Below are 18,802 nucleotides of genomic sequence, written 5' to 3' on the forward strand. Positions count from 1 at the left end.
TAAAGTCTCTGAGCGTACGCACAGGTTGGCACTAAGCCCCAGTCTATCATTGGTATCCGGGATGTGTGACTCACCCACCAGTACTCCCAGCGCTACTGGTGGGCGCCCCCTTTTGGCCGAGCCGGGCAAGTGGCTATAAAGTGAGGCAGGCTCCGGCCAGGCGACGCCTCCGCTGACGCTTCTCGCCGGAACGAGGGTCCGGTCGACCTGCATGGGCTCCTCCGGTGGCAGAGGGGCAGCGCGTAGCTCTGGCGGGGCTGGTGAGCGTCGTCTCTCTCTCCGACGCGCCCGTTGTCAATCCGGTTGGTGAGGGTGATGAGTGACCGTAGGTCGGAGGGTTCATCCCGAGACACCAGCTCATCCTTTAGGTGCTCATTCAGGCCCCGCACGAAAACGGCCTGCAGCGTGCTGTCTGTCCAATCCACCTCCGCCGCGTGCGTCCAGAAGTCGATAGTGTAGTCCGCTACCGTCTTGGAGCCCTGGCTAAGAGTCAGTAGGTGAGACGCCGCATTGTCCCGGTAGTGCAGGTGGTCGAACACCAATTTAAAGTTAGTGATAAACTCGTTAAAATCCAAAGTCTCCACAGGTGTGTGGGTTAGCCGTGCCTCAGCCCACTGGAGAGCCCTTCCCCGAAGTAATCCACATATGAAGCGTATCTTCGTGGCCCCCGAGTGAAAGCGCGTAGGACACTGCTGAAAAATATATTCGCACTGAAACAGGAATCCCCGACAGAGATGAGGCTGGCCAGAGTATGGCTCCGGATCCGTGCCTCTCGGCTCCGGAGGACGCGGCGGCCCCCCAGCGGCCGCAGGCGGGGAAACAAGGAGCGCGGCCACTTGGTGGTTGAGCTGCGCCACTTGTTGGGTCAAAGTCTGGTTTAAATCCAACAGAGTCCGGATTGATTGTTCGTGCTGCCCCAACACCGTTCATACAAGTTCACACGGAAGATCAGACCGGGCGGGCGGAGTGCAGGTCGGGGACGGGGAAACCAGGACCGGGGTGCAGGCAAGAGCAGGGCGAGACCGGGGCAGGCTGGTCTGGCGTAGTCCAGAGAGCGGAGTCCGAGACCGAAGGTAAGCAGCAAGCCGGAGACCGAGACAGGTAGCGAGACGGAGGGGTGACTTCACCGGAGCCGGAGCGCAGAGGCAGGAGCGGGGATGAGCGAGGACAGGGATCTGGAGGGTAACAAAATCCAAATGAGTACATACAAGCAGGTACCAGGATACAAAACTGAGCTAGAGCATTCACGTTTAAACGCGGACGGTCTGGCGCCGAGTGTAGTCTGCCGAGCCCTCAAGTACTGAGCAGCAGGTGGCGGTGATTACGCTGATGCGCTCCAGGTGCGTGCGGGAGAAGTCTCGAACTCCGCCCAGCTCCGGGCAGACAGGTCGGGGAGGGGTAGAGAGCACGGGAGGACAGGAACAAACGGGCGTCATGACACACGCTTATATCCCCAATGGGACAATATTTGAGATGGGCAGTAAGTAGATTTTCAGAAGTATACAGTAAAAAGTACTGTTTAAGGTAATATGGGCCAATTCACCTGGAAGCTTGAGGGCCAAGAAAAATTGGTCTGAGGCCCGCATTTGGCCCAGGGACCACAGTTTGGGCATGCTTGACCTAGCTGGAGGATTATTGAGCATGTTATGGGCTGATGGGTTAAAGAGAGGTAACCCAGACACAGAATAAAACCATGGACCTTCTGACTGTGAAGCGACAGTGCAAATTTTCTAAGAAGCATTTTATGTCTGTGCTGCAGGTTTAACAGGCTCCATTGAGGATAAATGTTGAGATGTTTCCCAAATGTCTGTGTCTGTGTAGCAGAGCCACCCTCAGGACGAGTTTAATTTTCAAACATGTCGTGATTTTTCATAAATTACTCCAAACTCAAAGCTCCCACTCACAGACAGATGCTTTTCAGTTGACCATCTGCAAGACGAGGGTTAGTCAATGTCAAGGCACAGGCAGTCACTATGTTTACATGAACACCAGGAAAACCGCATAACTGGCACAGTTCATTTTAAACAAATACATCTAAACCCGGGAAACTACGATTGAGATGTTGTGAATCGAATCTCAGAGACCCCAATAACACATCTGGAGAAGTCAATGCGTACTCGGATACCCACTGCATGTAATGCCACAGTCCGTTACATGCAGTGCATATATTAATATTAGACCTGTGTTTGGATGTGTACTCACTCATTTTAGATTAGAGGTGATGACAAACTACAGTCTCTCCACCAAGCACTTACTGAGCACATGTTTTGTTTTAGTTCACTATGTTAAAGTGAAACTGAAACCTACCAGAGCTTCAATGTATGTTTGTGCTGCGGAGAGCAAATAACTGGTGAGTAATGCAGTTTGTAGCATGTCTGAAAATAAAATGTTGAATGTAAATGAGATGTCACATATGTCTGCCGAAAGTGTGGTTATCTGTATGATAGCCGCTTTTATTAGCAATTATAGGTGCTAATGCTAAATTACTAGATGCCCCTGAACTCTTAGTCACCCCCTGTTACCCATACCTATTTGGTCCTTTGGCCTGACAAGAGACTGGTTTTGGGGCAAAAAATATTTGAACTGGCTTGTTTAGCGCACTCGGATTTCGCTTTTTATGTCTCGGTAGTGGTAATATGTAGTCACATCTGCCCTGGAATAAGCTGAGAGAAATTATTTTCGGGGCAATGGCGTCTTGAATGCAGAAGAATAAAAGATTACTCAAACATGCACTCTAAATACAACTTTGAGAGGGAAAATGAGAAGGGAAACTATTATAGCAGGGTTAAAAGCTCTGAGAAATCGATTTAGCAGACACTTTAGCAGTCTACACTACAAACATATTTATTTTGATTTATGTTGTTTTAATTTGAGCCCCACATTTGAGCTGAATCTGTCCCACAGAGGAGTTATTATTGTAGACCACCAACAAGAGGGGAACTCAAGGATTTATGAAAGAGGAGAGAAAGAGAGAGAGGGTGACAGAGCGAGAGAGAGAGAGAGAAAGAAAGAGGGGGCGGTAAATATTCTGTTCTGAATATTTATTGATTTACAGTTACATGTCTGGCACAGGGACATTGGACTGGTACATACTGGTACAAGGACAGCAGTACAGTGGCTCTGTAATGGCTTCTTATCCCATAATTCTTTGGTCTGGGGCCTGGCCTCTGCAGCAAATGAGATTCAGAAGATTTATGACACAATTTGTCACTCTATTGAGTGCTAGCAGTATCAGATAGGCTATAGGATGCATAGGTACATGGTACTGGTTTATAAAATGAACTATATCATAACTGAACCAGTGCCTTAACCTGCAGAGAGAGAACACATTTTTCTCATTCTCAGTATTTGGACAGGCCATGCCTCATGTGAAAGCTCAGAACCTCCAGAATTCACTCACTAAGATGCAGAGGCTGCACTAGCTTTGATTCGTGATTGTCTGTCGTGCTAGTTTAGGTAGTGATGGTTCAGATCAGAGAGACCTTTCCCTTCATAGAATGGCAATCCAAAGTTTGAGGCTCCTTTTGCTTTCTGATTGGATAATCATTTTGAGAACCAAAATGCAATGTAAATGTATCAACTTGTTATTATGAATAAATCAACATTACAATCATTTTTGAGGTATGAAATTGGCTGTTATAGAGACAAATATTCCTATAATCTGTAAATTCCTGTAGCTCTGGCCCGAGGACCAGATAAATCCCTGAATGTGTAAGAGCCTTATGCTGAATGAAAAGTGGAAGCGTTACACAGTTGGGTTCAAACCTCAGCTCAAGTTTTTCCATCTAAACTTTGGGGTCAAATGCTAGCTCCATTCACCCACCACAACAGATTTAGGTCCTGTGCTTTGTGCTGTGTTTTAAAGCGAACATGCCCAGATACTTTCAAGTATCTGGGCATGTACAGTGCTACTTGTACAAAACTTTTATTCACTTTTACTTTTATTCACATTACCACAGGCATGGTAACGTTAAAGGCCCTATATTATGCAAAATGACTCATGTGAGCTTTAAGCAGTGTCATAATGTTGTTACTTCCTCAAATATGCATGACATCACAAGGTGGAACAAGAGTGTTTTCAGTTTGAGAGAAGAACTCAGCCTGAATATGCAGGATTTGTGTATTAAACTTGTGTGAATGAAACAAAACAACTCCAGGTCTGTTTGTGACAAGGAAACAACATTATAACATATATGGACTACAAAATAGCCTAATATGGGCCAGATGGAGTGCATGGGCATATTAACCTTGTGCACCAAACTGTATTCCTGCGATATTTGTGAATTCAGAAATTCATGAGAATCCACTGTTGAGCTCCAAAAATGTTTTTGTGTTTCAGGTACAACAGTCTGACAGAGGTGGAGGGGTCAGAGATCAGGTCGCTACGGCAATTGGAAATGTTGATGCTCCATGGCAATGACATCGAGACCATCCAAGATGGAGCTTTTTATGGGCTCAGAGCACTGCAGGTATAATACACCAGCAGTGTCAGTAAATGTCAAAATGTGTAACTGACACAACACATACAACAAGCTTTAATAATTTAAAGTTGCACTGTGTAACTTTTCTGGAGGAGTATGCGCCATCTGATTGCCTCATGGAAATGTTATTGCTTTGCCTGGAATGGTTCAGAGATTGGCATTAAATGGGGGTGTTATGCAAGATTAATTTTTTTCAGCTTTCTTCTATGTTATAACATTGTTCCCTCATCAACATGCCTGAGGAGGTCTTAGATGTCATCCATGCATGTTTGAGTAATTTTCTTGAGTAATTTTGTCTTTTTTTGCTACCGTTTTAATAACATCTGTTCCTGGTAATTTTTGGCTACTTTAGTGCAAACTAGGTACATTTACAGCTTCACTGTAAATGACCTTCAGTGGCCTCTGCAATTTCCAAAGTAGTTGGTGACATCACTCAAGATTGTCCTGATTACTGCCAGGTGTTTCTTATTACAAACACTTGGCTGCACGGGCGGAGTTTGAAGTGTGGATACCTCTACAACCAGTCACACTGTTCCTTGTACTCCCAGACCCTGCCCCTCCTCCCCCTTCACTCTCCCCTTTAATCCTCCAGGTACTGCACAGTTTAGCACCTCTATTTGAAATGTGGTTTAGTAGTAGTTTTTGTTTTAGTCCCAGTTTAACATTATAGAAGTATTGCTTTGTCTCTTCCAGATCTTGAAGCTGAGTTATAACAAACTGACTTCGGTGCGATCAGGTCTATTTGAGGGTCTGGTGGGTCTAGTTCGGTTACACCTGGATCATAACCTGATTTCCTTCATCGAGCCGTACTCTTTTTCTGGTCTCACGTCACTCAAACTGCTGCAGCTGGAGGGAAACCTGCTCAAAGAGATCCACCCCCACACTTTCATCACTGTGTCTGTGCTCGGGCAATTCTGGAGCTCGGGACTCAAGTAAGAAACAGGAAACCAAAGCTCACACTAAAGTCACAGATATAAGTTATGCAAGGAACTCACATTAATAATATGACAGTCTCAAACCACTATAGAAGATTTTTATTTTGGTTATATATGTTCTGGTTTTGAGGAGGAGACGTGAGTTGAGGGGAGGGACTAGGAGAGAGGGAGGTGTAAGGTGAGGGGAGGAGGGGCTGTTTTCACATCTGCCATCTACTGGTGAAAAAAAATCATATAAACTTACAGATGGCTGAAGCTTTAAGTACAAATTCTCAAACTCCAGATGATGTTTTGGTTAATGTGTCTGTGTCTGTCTGGGGTGTACCAGGAAGCACTGTTTATGTGTATAGGCCTATTTCTACTCCTGTGATTCTGTTATAGACATCTGCACCTGTCAGAGAACCTGCTAGAGCGCCTGCCCTCCTCTTCTCTCTCCTCTGCTCCTCGTCTGGAGCTGCTCACCCTCCATGCAAACCCCTGGGTCTGTGACTGCAGTCTACGCTGGTTGGTACACTGGGGAGCAGAGCATCAAGGTGAGTGCTGGTTAAGTCCTGCTACAGTCCTGATTCAGGCCTAGTTTAGTCCTGGTTTAGTTCTGATTTAGGCCTGGTTTAGTGCTGGTTCAGTGCCTGTGAGGTAGGTAGTCTTTATTTAGTACATTGGACTGTGGCCTGTACTCGCTGCTGCAGACACAGTTTTGATGTGGTGTGTGTCCAAGTGCAATGCACCATAAATTCCACAAAGTCAAAAATATTGTGACAGAAACTGCAAATGTGTGTCCTGTTTTACAGTTACAGTATTTGACATAAACAAACAAAACACATTAGAGTTTTGTTTGTTCTGAAATTCCCAGGAAAGAAGACTAAGAACAGTAAACAACATTATTAACACACACGATTTAGCACAATCCCATGTGTATAAAGTATTTTTTGGGAAGTGCACAACAGCCATATATCACTATGTTCACTGTTAGTATCTGTAGAGCAGTTAGCCTTAATGTGTTTATGCTAAGCATGTGCACAACAGTTAGCTGTATATCACTGTTTAATATGCTGTTTACTGTTAACATGTGTGGCCAGTTAGTGGTATATAATGTGTTTACCCTTAGCATGTGCTCATCAGTTAGCTGTATATCACTGTGTTTATTGTATTGACATGGGGGTCTGGGAGCTGTTTAAAACTTCTGTGTTTCATTTTTGAACTCCATTTCTATTTATGGGCAAACAACGCTGTGTTTATTATTATTTATATACATTTGGGGGCCTATGGAGAAAACATGCAGGAGGTACTAAACTTTATTTCCTGAAATGTAAGAGACAGATTTCCAGGGAACAAATTTCCTTTTCTCTAAATATTTTAGGAGAATCTGGAAAATATCTGAGATTATAATCGTGTATATTATTTGGGTTTGGGTGATGTTTCTTTGTCTATTACTGCCATCACTTAAAGGGGACATATTATGAAAAATACTACTATTATTAAGATATTTTAGATCAATATTGTGGTTTAGATTTGTGATAATTATTCGTCACTCAAACTAATGGATATAAATAGCATAGATTTGTATATGATCACCCTGTATTGTGTTGCAGGTGTGGTGAAGTGTAAGAAAGACCGTGACTCTGGCTCTGTTGGGGTCTGTCCCCAGTGCTCCTCTCCTTGGCCTCTGAACTCCTCTAACCTTCTGGACCTAACACCTGACCAGCTCACCTGTGAACGCCCTGCCATCAAATCCCATTTCAAACTATGGAACAACCCGCTCTGGTCTGAATCCGAGTCTGAGCCAGATGTTCCCTACACCCGGGACTTCGAAAATAGCCTTGGCAAACTGACTTTTGTTCTCTCCGATAGCCATTCCAACCATGCCCATGTCGCCTGCGATGTTCGTAAACCTGCGGAAACTTCACTGATTTCATGGAGTACGAATTCTCAAACTCCGGACGATGTTTCGGTCAATGTCACGTTAGTTACTGCACTTGAATGTGAAATAGATCGGGAATCATTGCAAAATCTGTGGCAGTTGGTTGCATACTATTATGAAAGTCCAGCCATTTTGGAGAGAGGACAACTACGAGGGAATACATCAACAGTAACTTATCAATATACGCAAGTCATCAATGACAACTCACCTTATTTTACAGAATTAAAGGGATACATGTCAGCTGAACCATCTTGGCTGCTTCAACCAAGAGTAACTTTGAAGCTAAACAGACCACAAACAACAACCAAGAAGCTAGTTATGGATTTTACAACAGTAATTACCAAAAATATGAATAGCTACACAGGACAGGAAGAAGACAGGGACATCACTTCCTCTTGGGCTATGATTCGCAAAGGTGGAAATGGGCATGTCCAAACTGCACTCGAAGGTTCCAAGGTCAAACTCGATTGTAACGTCATTGCATCAGAGCCACAAATCAAAGTGGAATGGATGTTACCGGATATGTCAATATTGGAAAATTCAAATAATAAAATTGAAATCACACAAAACGGTGAATTGGTAATTTTGAATGTGACTCTTTTGGATTCAGGAGTGTATCACTGCATGATCAAGACTATTGCTGGGGTTGATTTGGTGCCGTTTAGGGTTACGATAAAAGAAAAATCACTAAGTCCGAAAGCCTTTAATGGCAAGAAGTTTGAACTGGAAAAGGGTGATTCATTGACTTTGCCTTGTAATGTAACTTCTGCACAACCCAGTCAAACTTTGTGGTACCTCCCAAAAAATCAAATATTGCTCCCAACGCAACAGACAAGACATGCACAAGTCATGAACAATGGGACTTTAGTGGTGAAAAAAGTAACTTCTGAAGATGCTGGGGAGTATAGCTGTTTAGCATCTAATTTATATGGCGTTGATATGATAGCACATGTTGTAGAGGTCAAATCAGATAAGCCAAATGCTAAAATTGAAGTAAAAAATGTTCAAACTTTGCAAACAAATTTCGAAGACGGAGGAGAGGGATCAGGTGTAGATTTTCAGGAAATTATCCGACCATTCGCAACGCAGTTTCCAAAAAAAGTTGGACTACAAAGAAATCAAAATTTAAAAAGAATTAGGGTTAAAGATCCAAAACGAAAGCTGAATAAATCTGTAAAAGAGCTAGATCCGAACAGATGGGCAGAGATATTAGCCAAAGCAAATGCTAAAATGATAGAAGCAACTAGCACCCAAAAGCTAACCACGCAACCGTTAACAACAACGACAACAACAACAACAACAATGGCTACTACTATTTTCAATGCTTTTACAAGACAGTGCCATCAAGACAATTTGGAAGTAAAGATTGAAAGTATAGCTCCAGTTCTGCAAATTCCACCTTGTCAAACAACTGAACCATCTATACTGAAAATGGAAAACACTCCAGAAATTTTAACAACCACTGCCTCTCCAGCTACGCAAAATAAATTTTACAATGAAGAGAGGAGGAATTCCAACATTGTCCCAAATCGGAGACGACCCCCTTTTGTACGCAGAAGACCCGGAAGACCAAGACTACGATCAAATCATTTTAACAGGCTAGTAACTACTACTACTTTTCCTACTACTACTACTACTACTACTACTACTACTACTGCAACTACTACAGTAGCTTCAACTACAGACTCCAGCGCTGAGTATATGATTGAAGAGGAGGATGGTGATTACTATGACGAAGATATTGCAAATGAAGTTATGACTACTAAACTAATTTCAACAACCAAAAAAAATGAAATTACTTCAACATCACTGCCAAATATTTTTACAATTCCAATGAAAAGAGTTGAAGAAAAGGTTGAACAATCAGGGTGGGTGACACCAACTTACAGTACAAGGGATAGTGTAAGGTTAACAACACAGTTCAGAATGCCAACAAAACCTATACCTTTGCCAAAACTTGTGCCAAATTTGCAGAGTGAACCAAAAGCATCACCAAGAATAGTTCCAGAGTCTAAAATTCTAACGCAACATGTTGTAAAAGTTACGGAAAAACCCAAATTAAAAGCAGAAACTGATGATTATCCAATTCAAATGCCAGTTCATCCCTGGTTGTATCGGCAAGACAACAGAGGAGGGGGGGAGACAATGAAAGTGGAGGAGAATAAGGAAAGATCGATTGGTAAAGATCAAGAAGTGAAACCTCTAAGACCAAACCAGAGTCCATATGTTTATCCCACAGTGCACTGGTCTCAACAGCAAAGACCTCCTCCTCAGCCTGGTCCGGTTTACCCAATATGGCCAAAGACACACTCAAAAGCAGGTGAGAACAAACCTACAAAATAGTTATGGTATAATGTGGATATGGGACAAAGATATGTATTAAAGGTGCATTATGTAACTTTTCTAGTTCTGCCATCTGCTTGTCTCTATGGAGATGTTATTCTTTTGCCTGGGATGTTCTATAATCTGGCATTAGACTTATCTATCGCCATGGAGACAAGTGAGAGATGCCAAGACACCTCTCATAAAATAAATGCTAGATAGATGTTCGATGTTCAAGGTCTATGCTCCCACAGGTCTATGTTACCATATTTGTTGGGTTGTAGGATTATAGTTAAGGTTAGGTTCTAATTTTGAAATTATGGTTAATGTTAGGGCCAGGGCGAGGGAAGGGGTTATGGATTTACTTTTAAAAATATATTTAAACTGTGAGAAAACAAGGCTGTGGGAACATTAGAACCGTGGGATCATAGGTATGCTCTGGTATGTATAATGCCATACTGTGGAACATTCCAGGCAAAGCAATAACATCTCCATGGAGACAGCAGGTAGCAGACCCTCCACCAGAAAGGTTACATAATGCACCTTTAACATAGTGATATTTATAAATGTTAATTCAATAGTACCACTTTGTCAAAATCAACATGACAATGACAAAACATGGCAAAAAACATAATATGAAAATAAATATTGCCTTTTTCTGATTAAAAAGTATCATATTGATAGTCTGTTTTTGCTATAAATTTACTTTATTATAGAAAATTGTACTTTTAGGAGCTGACATGCCATACTATTTCCTATTCTATCCGCATCTGATCTCTGTTATATTATAAAACCCCAGGGTCTCACTTGATGCCCACCCGTCACCCGTGGCTGTTCCAGCACCCATGGGTCCAGGCTCCTTTCACAAACCGCCCTGAGATCACAGCAGAGACAGTGAGGCCTACAGCGCCCCCTACAGGAAACTCTGGGTTCAACCATCACCTTCCACCAGTGCACCACCCAAATCAGCCCATCATCGACCAGCTGTTTATAACACGCCTCCGGAACAGATACAGACAGGTAACAGAGAGTAGGGGGCAGGAGAGACATGGGGGGGTGGGTCTAATGGAAAAAAAGGGTGTATGTAGCTGACTTTTTTTTTTTTTTATTAGGAAAATTGCATTGTGGGTCACCCAATTGTGATATCTTTCAATATGTTTCGGGTACTTTGATTTATTAATTTGCAAACTCCAAATGGATATCACCTCAATTAGGTACCTTTTCTTCTACTTTCTGACCAAACAATATTTCTCCGTCAAAGGCCTCTATTTTACATGTAGATTCTATGTAGTGCTTCTATCACAGTTCAATCCTTCCATGGATTGATCCAACTATTTGACGCAGTGTGATCTGAGCGTTTCAAAGGTGATCAGTGGGATTTTGACACCGCTGTCTGAATTTAGCATTAGAGATTAGACTGTTTTTTTGTTTTTTTCAGGCGCAGTTGGACCGAATGGCTCAGCTGGGGAAGATTGTGACTCCCAGACCTCGCACTAGCTACAGTAAAGTCCCATTTGTGCTGACCCCACGTCCCTTCGACCCCACCATCCACGGACCGTACACACTCAAATACCCCTCTAAATACCCCCCCAAATACCCTCCTGCTCCTACGGCCTCCTACAGCCACACTCTGCCCTCTCCTTATGGGAAGTCCTACTTCGGGTTTTACCCCACCTCAAGGTCCAAGTACCCCACTCCACTTGGCGTTCCCTATGAAGGACACTGGCCCATTGGAGGAGGTAAGGGCAATATTTATTAGTTTTTTTTGTCAAATCATTATATTGATGAAACCTGTGATGCAACCCCTGTTGTGATTTTGTGATAAACAAAAGTACACTGATTTCCCCTGCAGGTCGTGTGAGCTCCCGTCGCCCCACTGCCGCCCCTCCCTTTCCTTGGGCTGTGGGAGCAGAGTCTGGGTCTAAACCTCGGATCTCTCCTGTGTCTACGGCCAGTGTCTCTGCTTTAGCCGAGACTGATGTCCTTCTGCCCTGTAAAGCTACAGGTCTCCCTCCCCCCACCATCGCATGGACCAAAGTTTCCACTGGTAAATCTTCTATATTTTAACATTAGATTTCTCACAACAAACATACTAAAAAATTAAATAGAATCTAATCACAGTAAAAGATCTCACAAGATAAAAAAAAAAAAAATGACCATGTGCCCACATGAACTAGAGAGACTTTTTTCAGGTGTTTAAAAATGCCCTACACAAAAAATTGTTAACTTTGTGAAGTTACAACTAAATAAAAATAGTGTAGCCATCATTAGAAGAAGCTATTTAGGTATTGCTAGTAGTAGTAAGTTGAAAGTTGACAAGGGCTTTAAGATTTGTAACCATGCATTAACTTTATAACAATTGCTTTTTAAGTGATCCTCTGTCTGTGTGAAAACTGACACTAATGTACAGTATATTAAATTAGTCTTTTCAAAGTACTTTGCATGATGACGACATCATTCTCATCCTGTGTTTTTGACTTTACTTCCTTATTCTAACTGAAAAGGTTTTCTGGGCATATAATATTTTTTACAAGGGCCAGAGTTTGAGGGCTTTGGTCTCAAAAACTGAAACTCCTGATCTTTTTATTGATGCAGGAAACATGTAATAGTGACAATGATTAGACCAGAGTTTTGGCGGAGGATTTAAACATTCGGTCCAAGAAAGGGAGGACTTACAGAACTTGAGGAATCTGCTGCAGCAGCCAGATCCTGTGAGACTCTGGGTCATGCTGGGAGAAACTGCAGTAGGTGGTTATTATGTTTTGGCTGATTACCTCTGCAAAAATCAGTGGTTCTCAAACTGTGGTGCAGATTCCACTGGTGATATCCACGGGTTTCAGAGTGAAGAAAAATGAACAATCCAGAACAAAACAGATTGTTCTCCTTGCACTGCTCGTGTAAAGACATGTGATTTCAGATTGCAGTAAAAGAAGAAAAATGGTGAAAAAGTGGACAATAATTGGCTTGGGAAAAATGGAAGCAAAGTATTGTCATTGTTATTGTTCCAATCCAACTAAGTAGTTCATACAGTTGTTGACTCTTACCCTATGTACAGTATGAGAGTGTGTTCTAGTGGAGGATTGTTGATGGTTTGGCAAAGCTGTTGATGCAGAATGGCAGGCATGATATAGTCAGTCAGCCCCAAGGCAGGTGTTGCTACAGGAGGAAATAGACATCGTAAAGTAAACGTATTTGTCAAAACATCAATATAAAACTTTATCTTAAACACATTATTAGTCAGGATAATTCCAAGAAAACTGATGTTGCACTCTGACATTTTGCAGTTGATGTTCTAAATCTGATTTTGCCGTTTTTAGAGTCTGTTTTAGTCCCAGTTTAATCATATGTTTTAACAACTACTATCTGCTGGTTTAAGAACAGTCCTAGTTTTGGTTTGGATCTTGTTTAGTCCCATCTGATATATGAAGTTTAATCCTAAATCCAGAATTCAAGCACATCCTAAATCCAGAATTAAGGCACATATGAGGCTGATTATACTTTAAAATAACATTCAAAGTGATACTTACTGTAAAATGAAGAGTTGTAAAGAGAGACATGAGACTGGATGTCTAACCCAGGAGAAGTTTTATTTCCTATCAGCACAGGACCTGGAGACACTCAAGTCCACTCAAGCCCTGCTATGTGTCTTTTGTAAGAGCATTATAACTTCTGATTATGTAGGCCATATAAACTTTTTCTGTCCCCTGTAGGTGCCACCATCCCTGCCAGCACCAAACACGGCCTGCGGTTTGAGGTCTTCCAGAATGGCTCATTTCTGATCAAATCAGTGCAGCTCCAGGACAGAGGCCAATACCTCTGCACCGCTCAGAACCGCTTTGGATCGGACCGCAGCGTCATCACTTTAGCTGTCCAGACCCAACCCCCCAAAATCCAGCCTCCCCAGTCCACCGAGTTCTCACTCTACCTGGGCCACAGTGCTGCCCTTCCCTGCCTGGCTTCTGGAAGACCCACCGCCCAGATATCATGGATACTTCCAGACCGGACGTTTGTGAGAGATGTGGGTGCTGTGCACAGTATTCTGGCTCCGATGGTTTTATTCTCAAATGGGACGCTACAAATCCACTCTGCAAACTTCTCCAGTAAAGGCGATTATAAATGCATAGCAAGTAACGCGGCTGGGGCAGATACAGTTACATACCACGTCCATGTGGCAGCACTACCTCCCAGTATCAGCGAGAAGGCAATTGACACTGTCATCATACAACCAGGTAGGACATTTTTAATGGAGTTGTGGCCATACTAGCATTGTCACAAGTATTCAAAACCAGTATGGAAAATAGATACTCAATTTAAGTATCGATACTGAAAAATCCCATTAACAAGGCAAAACAGAACAGCTATAGAGTAATCTTGAACTGTATCAACACCAGTTTAGAACCACATGGTATATGTTTTGTGCTAATGGGAGACCACTGGGAACACCAGGTGCCACAGTGAGGCAGCAGTGTCTGTAGTGCAAACTGCCATGGCAAAACACTTCACCCACTTTGCCTAGTATGAATGTGGTGTATTTTTACATTACTAATAACTAAGTAACGGAAAAGACTGTAGGAAAAATGACTTTAATGAAAGTTGTAAGTAATGGAAGTACTGTCATTTAGACAGTAAAAAGACAGACAAATGTAGTGGCCAATCATATACCGTGGTGACAAGTGGATATAAGATACGAAAAGACATAACTTGAGAATAAAATTGTTTACTGACATAACAGACAAAGAGAGGTGCTATTTACAAATGTTTGTGACAAATTTTTGTGTGTATATGTTTTGCATGGTTTTCGAGGAGGTAAGGTGGGGACAGCAGAGGAGAATGCTAGTACTAGTATTCTCTAAGAAACAAAAAAGATATAGAGTGTAAATGAAAAACAATCAGTAAAAAAAATACGAGTAAATGAATACATTTATCATTAAATAATAAATAAATAATAAAAGGCTAATAAACTTAGTAAAATAAATAATAAGTAAAAAATAAATAAAAAATATATATAAATAAAATAAGACCTGATTGACACAAAGAAAAGACATCACGACAACATAAGACCATAGAATCATCATCCACCACTGAACATAAATAAAGGCTCAAGAATAACGATGGCCATCAGGGACCTTTAAGTCTCTCTGTGCATACAAGCACTTCACAGTCTTAGGAGACTTGGAGAATGATTAAGAGATCAAGATGTTTCGACTTCCATCCAAAATTCATTTTCAATCTGATGGAATGTTTCGACTTCCATCCAAAATTCATTTTCAATCTGATGGAAATGGTTTGAGCAGCTACAATTTATACTCTCCTGAGCTAAATCAGTCTCACCCAGGTCTTGATTTCTAAAACAGTGTTCAGATGACTACCTCTGACTGACCTGATACTGTCTTTGCCAAGTTAAAGTCTCTGTGCCTGATTTTTACTGTCTTAAAAATGTGAAAAATAGAATTAGTTCATTTTAAACGGTTTGCAGTGGTCCAAAGTTATTCCTCACTTACCATATGCATTCGGAACATCCTAATTATTCACCCTGATTATTCCTGATGAGTGGATAATTTATTTCAAAGCGTTTTTCACAACTTTCAGAGGTCAGAGCAGAGTTATGTCATCAGTGTAAAGCTAACAACAACTAGCATGCTAAAGCAAACTTCCTGATTATTGGACGGTAAAAATCTTTATAAATAGATGCAGACAGTACACAGCTTACTTATTTTGACTGCTTATACAATATATATGTACTGGGACAAGACACATTTTGCTGAAATGCATGGGACAAAGACAGGGCCTAAATTAACAGACCTAGTTAAATGCTAGTTGCCAGTGCTACTAGGACTGTAGTCGTTAAGTCAATTAATCTATTAATCGGTGTCTTGGTCAACCAAAATTTGTATTAGTCAACTAATCACTTTATTGGGAGTATTAGGATTTATATGGGATAATAGCAGATAGGAGAAATGTGTGAGTTAGCTGAAGATTTGGTATTTTTTGTATTTATAAGTAAAGACAGATTAAACTCATGATTCTCAAGTTAAATCTGTCTTTATATAAGTACACAGTTTCCTAGTACTTTTTTCTACTTATATAGTATTTATTGCATGAACAAGTGTAGTCTTGTGAGAGCAGTTTGGGTCAGATACATAGAGATATGTAATAATTTTGAGAGCTTTTGCCACACCTCCTTTTTAGTCGACTAATCGATCAGCGGGAAACGTTGGACATTTGTCCACCACAAGCCTTAGTGCTGCTGTTGTGTGTCCTTAGGTCGTAGCGTGTTTGTGCACTGCTCTGTGAGAGGAGAGCCCACCCCCTCTCTGAAGTGGACCCTCTCGAGCGGCCTGTCTGTCAAACCCTCTCAATTTGTGGGGCGCAGACTCTTCGCCTTCCCCAACGGGACACTCTACATCAAGAACGTGGCAGCCTCTGATGCTGGGAGGTAGGACAGTGCATTTGTTAATATGAGAGTCAAAATGGGAAAGAAGCTCAGATTTGAATATATGTATTATATTAAATACAAAATTTAGGTCTGGGAAGCTTGATTTTCTTAGTAATGACAAGTGAGCCTTTAACATTCTACAGGCCAATAATATTTAATACAGATGGGGGCAGCTAAAATAAACATTGTAAAAATGCAAGTCACAGTGGCTGTGTTTACACACATGCCATAGAGTTGATCATAATCTGATTTCGGGAGTTATCAGATTATGTAAATGTAAACATCCATCTGATGTGAATAGTCTGGTTTCTGTTTGATTGTTCACACCTGTTCAGGTTTTGACAAGGGAAATTGTCCCTAAAAGGACACATTAATGTGACAATGACAGAAATTAAAGATAAAATGTTACAGATTGAAAGAGTAATTTTAAAATACATTATATTTGTCCTGTTACATTAAAAACCCACTGATCCACTGGCATGTGTTTTTGATGATCAGATTTCTATTGTGCTGTATACTCACCCACCAGAAATCCAATCTAATTATTGGGTCATCTGATTTTTACTAATCTTAGTAAGTAGTCTTGTTTTAGTTCTGGCTTAGACATGTAACCAGGTCTTTTTGATGATCAGATTTCTCTTGTACTGTAAACATACATCAAAAATCAGATTTTTATTTTTTTTTTTTTTTTGGGGGGGGGGGGGGGGGGGGGGGTTATCTGACTATTCTAGAAATCTGATTTTTACTGACCTTGAAATTTACAGTGTCCATCTTTTTTTTAACAGATATGAGTGCCTTGCCACCAATCCGGTTGGTTTCGCTAAAAGAACCATCCAGATCGACGTCTCTGCAGATTACCCATCATTCCCTGCTCCTCCGCTCCCTGCTCCTGTCCCTGCCCCGCCCCCTCGTCACAGCACCCCTTCGAGGCTGCACTCTGTCACTGCAATGTATGGCTCTGCTGTTTATCTGCACTGTCCTGAGTCCACAGGCTCCAAGAGAGGAACTGTGTGGCAGCTCCCCTCCAAGACTCTGCTTGACTATAGATACAGGTAAATGGTGTAAACTGAAAAGGCCAAAAAACAGGATTTGAATCCTGACTTTTGATGATTTGCTGAATGGCTCTCCCCACTCTTCACCCCCATCACTACATGCTGTCCTGTCTAACACAATCTTTGCCAAAAATATATTAAAATGTTATGTTATCTGAATCCCAACAATATACACGGCATTCAAATTGGTTTCCTCTTATCTTTGATTGTTCAAGTTTATGGGAAACTTGCAAAATGCCATTCCCCATCTTATATATGACATAACAGAACAGTCAGTGGTAACTGTGGTCCAATGATAAACCCATATGTTTAGGAAGTATAGGAAGTGTATAGGAAGGGAACATTGCATTTTTATGGTGCATGTGTTTAGCCCTTGCATCAGTGACTATGATTACATTACACCAAAACCAAAAATTAAAAATTAAAAATACAAATATTAATACAGTTCCGTTCCACCAGTGGTGGGTAGAGTAGCCAAAAATTTTACTCAAGCAAGAGTAATGTTAAAAATAATATACAGTACAAAGTAGTGGTCCAAGAAATTATTCAAGTAGAAAGTAAAATAATGCACAAAATAACTATAACCACAACTTTGACTCAAGTAAGAGCACTGTTACTTCAATAAATACTCGGGTAAGAGTAAAATTATGCTGCTAAAAGCACTCTGAAAAGTACAATTTTGTTAAAAAGTTACTCTGAGTAAATGTAACTGAGTTCTATCCACCTCTGGTTTTGACATAGGAAGCAGAGAATGCATTTTTATGATACACATAAGTTTAGCCTCAGCATCACTCTAATCCTAACTGATGTTTCAATCTGCTCTCCTCAGCCCTGAGCGTCCGATCAGAGTGTTCAGAAACGGAACACTGAGAATCCTTCAGCTCACAGAGACAGATGCAGGGAGCTACACCTGTGTGTTCAACCGTCCCAACGGAGAGGAAGTGGAGATGTTTCAGGTAAAATGGAGAGGAGGTGGAGATTTTTCAGGTAAAATGGAGAGGAGATGGAGGTGTTTCAGGTAAAGTGGAGAAGAGGTGGAGATGTTTCAGGTAAAAAGGAAAAGAGGTGGAGATGTTTCAGGTAAAAAGGAGAGGAGGTGGAGATGTTTCATGTAAAATGGAGAGGAGGTGGAGTTGTTTCAGGTAAAAAGGAAAAAAGGTGAAGGTGTTTCAGGGAAAAAGGAGAGGAGGTGGAGATGTTTCAGGTAAAATATAGAGGACCTGGAGATGTTTTAGGTAAAAAGGAGAAGAAGCAGAGATGCTTTACTTAAAAAAGAGAGGAGGTGAAGATGTTTCAGGTAAAGTGGGGAAGAGGTGGAGCATTGAATAAAATGGAACCAGCTTGACTAGCATTTTTCTGATAGTCCACACTTCACAGAGATTGGTGAGTACACCTGTCAGTATTTAAAGCATGACAGGGATTGATCATTAGGAGTGGGTTAGAAAAAGCATTGTCCCATGCTTAATTTAAACATTAAAGTCTATTTTTCATGTTCAGTTAATAAATAATATGTTATTCATTTGTCAGGTGGAGGTGCTGATGACTCCTCCGAGGATCGAACACGTGAGGACAGCACAGACCAGAGTTCCATATGGAGAGAACTTTCAGGTAAAGATTACTTTTCGGTGGTCCATTCATTTTACTTCTTAATAAAT

The 18,802-nt window shown here is 41.4% G+C and overlaps 1 protein-coding gene across 1 annotated transcript in view; it reads left to right on the forward strand.

Annotated features, from left to right (window-relative positions):
• The window catches only part of si:ch211-159i8.4 (matrix-remodeling-associated protein 5), a 39,990-nt gene that overhangs the window by 18,717 nt on the left and 2,471 nt on the right, over nucleotides 1–18,802 (forward strand). Inside the window, exons 4-15 of the mRNA XM_055224669.1 lie at nucleotides 4,340–4,469; nucleotides 5,175–5,413; nucleotides 5,798–5,949; nucleotides 7,009–9,657; nucleotides 10,459–10,679; nucleotides 11,098–11,398; nucleotides 11,512–11,706; nucleotides 13,370–13,888; nucleotides 15,924–16,095; nucleotides 16,881–17,147; nucleotides 17,977–18,103; nucleotides 18,675–18,755. Coding sequence (XP_055080644.1) covers nucleotides 4,340–4,469; nucleotides 5,175–5,413; nucleotides 5,798–5,949; nucleotides 7,009–9,657; nucleotides 10,459–10,679; nucleotides 11,098–11,398; nucleotides 11,512–11,706; nucleotides 13,370–13,888; nucleotides 15,924–16,095; nucleotides 16,881–17,147; nucleotides 17,977–18,103; nucleotides 18,675–18,755 — 5,053 coding nt within the window. The remainder of the gene's footprint in view (nucleotides 1–4,339; nucleotides 4,470–5,174; nucleotides 5,414–5,797; nucleotides 5,950–7,008; nucleotides 9,658–10,458; nucleotides 10,680–11,097; nucleotides 11,399–11,511; nucleotides 11,707–13,369; nucleotides 13,889–15,923; nucleotides 16,096–16,880; nucleotides 17,148–17,976; nucleotides 18,104–18,674; nucleotides 18,756–18,802) is intronic.

The sequence above is a fragment of the Periophthalmus magnuspinnatus genome, chromosome 10 (genome assembly GCF_009829125.3).
Source record: "Periophthalmus magnuspinnatus isolate fPerMag1 chromosome 10, fPerMag1.2.pri, whole genome shotgun sequence".
Classification (NCBI taxonomy): domain Eukaryota; kingdom Metazoa; phylum Chordata; class Actinopteri; order Gobiiformes; family Gobiidae; genus Periophthalmus; species Periophthalmus magnuspinnatus.